The 4,507-nt window shown below is 38.4% G+C and overlaps 1 protein-coding gene across 1 annotated transcript; it reads right to left on the bottom strand.

The window, feature by feature from the left end:
* On the bottom strand, positions 1-3,582 carry LOC113716879 (protein SIEVE ELEMENT OCCLUSION C). The gene is made up of 7 exons (XM_027241412.2): positions 3,174-3,582; positions 2,570-2,662; positions 2,043-2,488; positions 1,763-1,875; positions 1,551-1,678; positions 862-1,350; positions 1-756 (listed from the first exon to the last, which is right to left on the bottom strand). The coding sequence occupies exons 1-7, from the start codon at positions 3,348-3,350 to the stop codon at positions 139-141; spliced, it is 2,064 nt and encodes a 687-aa protein (XP_027097213.2). The 5' UTR covers positions 3,351-3,582; the 3' UTR covers positions 1-138.
* Positions 3,583-4,507: the final 925 nt, after the last annotated feature.

Genomic DNA, 4,507 nt, shown 5'->3' with positions numbered 1-4,507 from the left:
TAGACCATAATAAGGATAAGTTATTAGTAGTAATATTAGCATGGACAGTTCATTTTCTTTGGTTGCTACTTGCTTATCCACCTGACATGCTGATCATCCTATTATATATGGTTAAATGACTGGAAATTTTGCAACTTTCTATCCAGTTGCATCACATTTGTAGAGTACATACTTCTCCTTCAGGCGTTTACATACTGCACAGAACACAGGCCCCTTTAACAATCCCTCATTGAATGCAAGAATTTCAGCATGATCGCAAGGTCCTGTGGAAAGGGTAGGCTCAAGGGCACTTTTAATAGCACCCACTATTCCCATAGTCCCTAAATTTTCAGCCCAGACGGGGAAAAGATCAAAGAATTCTGTAACTTTCTGTCCTTGAAGCTTTATCAGGCCTGGCAAAGATCCTGTCCCAATGAGCACCCATCCATCATCACTGTCGTCAACTTCCAACAATCCCAATATCTCTTTCGACATATCATCATCATCATTGTTTTCTTGGCGACTAGTCAAACTTTTCATACTCTCCAATCGCAGCCAAAAGAAACGAATCTTTGTGAATGTGAGATATGTACACAAGTTTTCTTGTTCGATAATACGTAAAATGCTTTGTAATTTTTCAGTTGGACTCCTCCAGCCAACATAAATCACCTCCAGCTGAAGTTCTGTGTTACTAACTTCCTTGATTTTGGAACTGAAATTTCTGATCCAATCTGCGTTCCCACTTCCAAAAATGCAGAAATTTTTACCTTCCTCGATCTGCTATTAGAAAGAAATTGTGAGCTGAAGCATAAAGGTCCTTTTTTTTCTTGGGAACATAAATATCTTCAAAATTTTGAGCTACCTATGAGTAGGAATTCTTACCCATTTGGTCAATAAAGGATCAATACCATCAATCATGAGCTGTAGTGTCCACTTCTCCACTTCCCAGAGCTCTTTCTCTCTAGAAATTGAAAATGGAAATGCTTTGGCACCCCAGATCCATATCATGTCCATTGCATTTGAATTTGTGATCATGCCATTAGTATCCAATACAACCATCGTGGCCTCCTCTTTGAAGTTCCATTCTTGTATGATGAAGTTGACAACTGCTGAATTTAGTAACCCTGGCTGCTTTAATGACCAAAATGGCAAGGAACCTGATAGAAATTGAAAACTGATTTTATCTGCGTGACTCCAACCATGTGAAGATGAGAGTGGAACCCATAAAACAACATAGCTCCCTCCAATTTTCTCCTGGTGGGGATGATCGTATGTCTGATGCACCAGCAGGAAGATTTTCTCAATAGGGAGGAGCTCAGGCTTTGATATTAGAAGGATGACCACCTTATTTTTCAGTTCAGAGATGCTATGCTGTTGAACATGAGATCAGTAGTGAGGAGTCTCGCAGGTTTCAAGAATGCCATGGTTAGATAAACTTCTCAGAAGTCCAGAGATCAATATGCCAGCAGGAAGAGAAAATCAATCAAGTAAAATTTACTACAAATAATCTGATCAGCAATATTTATCCCCATGTGTGTATCCCCAGATAACGAATTGGCAAAAGAAAATACCTTTTCTTTTGATAAACAATCCATCAATGGGAAGTTATCCCCAGAAGCAATTAGCATCTTCAGCTTTTCTTGGTTATCGACATGAATCTGATTGAATAGATTTGGTAGTTTCTCATACAACCTTGAATCTGCAAATCGTGCGAGGAGACAACTTAATAAAAAGTGACTTTGCACAGTGAAAGCTTCAATTAAAGCTTGACAAAGAGACCAACCTATTTGCTGATGGCACATTTTGACCTGCTCTCTCAAGTCGCAGCACAATGCGCTCAATTTGCAGACTAAATTGCGCATAGTCCATGCTGCAATTGTTATAGAATTTGAATTCCTGAAGAAAGAATCCGCAACTTACTTGCATACTTGTAAGAGACTTAGAGATGCTGGCAATGGTTATACATGACGCAAGTAACATGCGAAGTGTATACTATTACCATATAATCATTAACATGGGGAAAAGAACAATAAAAAAGAGGTAATTGAAGGGAAAGAACATGCACTTGGTCCTGCTTTCTGGTTCTCAAGTCTGCAATGAGAGAAAAACATGCCAATGAACTCCTAAAAATCCAGTAGCTGCCCAAGTAGATTTTTGACTTCGCAGCAGATATGACCTTGTACTCCAAAAGTTCTTGTTGCAATGGCAGGCTTTCAAATTCAATGATAACTTCTGTCAACTCCATGACGGTCTTTACTAACAGGGTAAATGCCTTAAATTGCGCCCTGAACCCACTCAAGTCTGATGGCACTTGTCTAAGTAATGCAACTAGCGCTGCCAAGGGATTACGGGATTGAAGCTGCACTTGGAGCTGCAACACACCGTAATTTGTGAAGAATGCTGCAACAACTAGAACTACTTTTGCATCCCATCTAAATTTCCCTAACATGTCAAATAAGGACATTGTCTTTGTGTGTATATCCCCTCCCTCAAAGCATCTGCTCAGTACCTGTAAGTAGAGCTATTATATGTTAGGTAGACTAAAGGATAGCAAGACTGGAAGTTGAATCAAGAAACATATAGTTATGACCTCATGTGAGATTTTAAAGATGGTGTATCCCAGCGAATCATGTAATCCAATTGCATCAGCATCCCATACGGCCACATTTTCTGGATGACAATCCTGAATCAAGAACTTTCAAATTCTAGCAATGCAGTATCTCGTATATATGAATCAAGATATAATAATCTTTATCTGCTGATGTCGACGTAGCAAATACGGAATGTTATTCCATGAATTCTGATGGATCTCTTGGCAATTAATTTTTCAGACCATCATTAAGGTATCAAGATCAATTGACTCCCACTGCAAAGCATGACAGTTTGCTGGCAATTGGAGCGTATTTGAACTAGAACACTGAATTTCATTGTCAAAATTTACCAAAAACGAAATTTCCATGCCTCCAAATTAGTCAAAACTCCCAACACGTCTGATATGCTAGACTTCAAGAGAAGGCCAGGACGATAAAATCATTGTTACGGGGATTCGCTTCATCTTTTTTAACTCCGAGATTTTCGAATTACAGTCCATGATTAAGAAATTCTAACATACGACATCAAATTCTAGAGGGCCACTGAAACAGGCACAATATATGTGAAGAAAGGACAAGATTTATGGGGGAATGTATACATACAGCTTCTGATACAGGACTAGCACGATGGATAATATTCTTCACAGCATGAAGCAATTGCTGAGCATCCAGCTGACGACCATCAGGGTCATGGGTCATAAGGATCTTTCTTATTAGAAAATCTTCTTCGGTAGACACTGGTAAATGTATATAGCGCCTTTCAAACCCGGTTAAGCTCATGGCAAAAGTGAAGGGGGAGCCTGATCAGGTGCCTTTCTGAATTGAGAAACAAAAGAAAATTGGCATCTGAAGACGATGTATCCGAAATGCTGATGATCCCTGAAACGACTGCTCTTTTATACTTGTGAGCAGACAAGAAAAGTAAGACAAACAGCATTACTTGCTCCTTCTGGTATACTAATGTGCTTTAGTGCAAGTGTGTGAGCAAAGTTCTTATTGAGAGTTGAGAAGTTGAAATATCGAAACTTTTCCAACAGAGGTGAGAAATACTTAAAATAGCCTTAGGTTGCGTACTGATAGCCATAGGGTAATTTTTTATGCACCATTGCTGAGACATCCCTTTAGGTACCTTTTCTCCGTATCAATAAAGAAAAGATTGTTTACCACTTCACTACAATTTTGCACTAATAACTCGGTGATCAAGAAAAGTGCATCAATTTAATGCTTTTCAAGGTCAGTGTAAAGCACTGAAACACTAAAGCTAGCAAATCTTCACTAATAAAGCTTTAAATATTCCTTCTCATTCTTCTGGCCCTTCGCACCTTCTACTTTTCGACTTATTGGGAAAAAAAGTAAGGAAAAGCAAAAGACAAGCTGAGTATGCAGAGTCCACCACCTTCTAAGCGTTAGCGTCGAAGAAGATAAAACACCAAAGTTAACAGAGTATTGACAGAAACGGCTTATAAACTACCGGTGAAGAGACGGGTGGGTAAAGCTAAACTCGATTGGCAAGAAATTCAAGATTCACATACCATATGAAAAGCACGGAAATGTCCCTGTTGATGACTATGCTTAATATGGCCAAGTTCCTTAAAAGTACTGCAAAGCTTCTGGAGGAGAAAAAGAATCAAAGAACGTTTTTTTTTTTTTTTTTTATCATGGTTAACGCTCCAACTACTTGTATCAGTATGTAATTAAAATTTGAAAGAGCAGCGAAAATCTGGTTCACTGACATGAAAAGCGCAATGGGATTTACTTTCAGAAGTAAAGATGCGAGTTTTGGCCAAAAAATTGCGTTCAAATATTTTCTTTTCCCCTTCGAAAAATTAGTGCCCTGTAACAAATAACCCAAAAAAAAAAAGAAAAGAAAAGCGAAAAAAGAAATAGAGAAGAAAACTTTGATTTAGCAAAGAAACTAGTTATAAAATGAAAATCAG

This window comes from Coffea arabica, chromosome 11c (genome assembly GCF_036785885.1).
Source record: "Coffea arabica cultivar ET-39 chromosome 11c, Coffea Arabica ET-39 HiFi, whole genome shotgun sequence".
NCBI lineage: Eukaryota > Viridiplantae > Streptophyta > Magnoliopsida > Gentianales > Rubiaceae > Coffea > Coffea arabica.
This window is presented reverse-complemented; position numbering and strand designations above follow the sequence as displayed.

Bases quoted from the DNA above. Each gene is read 5' to 3' on its own strand.
- LOC113716879 (XM_027241412.2), bottom strand. From the start codon at position 3,350: ATGAGCTTAACCGGGTTTGAAAGGCGCTATATACATTTACCAGTGTCT. The intron at 2,489-2,569 runs GTCATAACTATA...CTCTACTTACAG, and splicing joins TCTTTAAAATCTCACATGAG to GTACTGAGCAGATGCTTTGA. The intron at 757-861 runs GTAAGAATTCCT...TTCTAATAGCAG, and splicing joins ATCCTTTATTGACCAAATGG to ATCGAGGAAGGTAAAAATTT.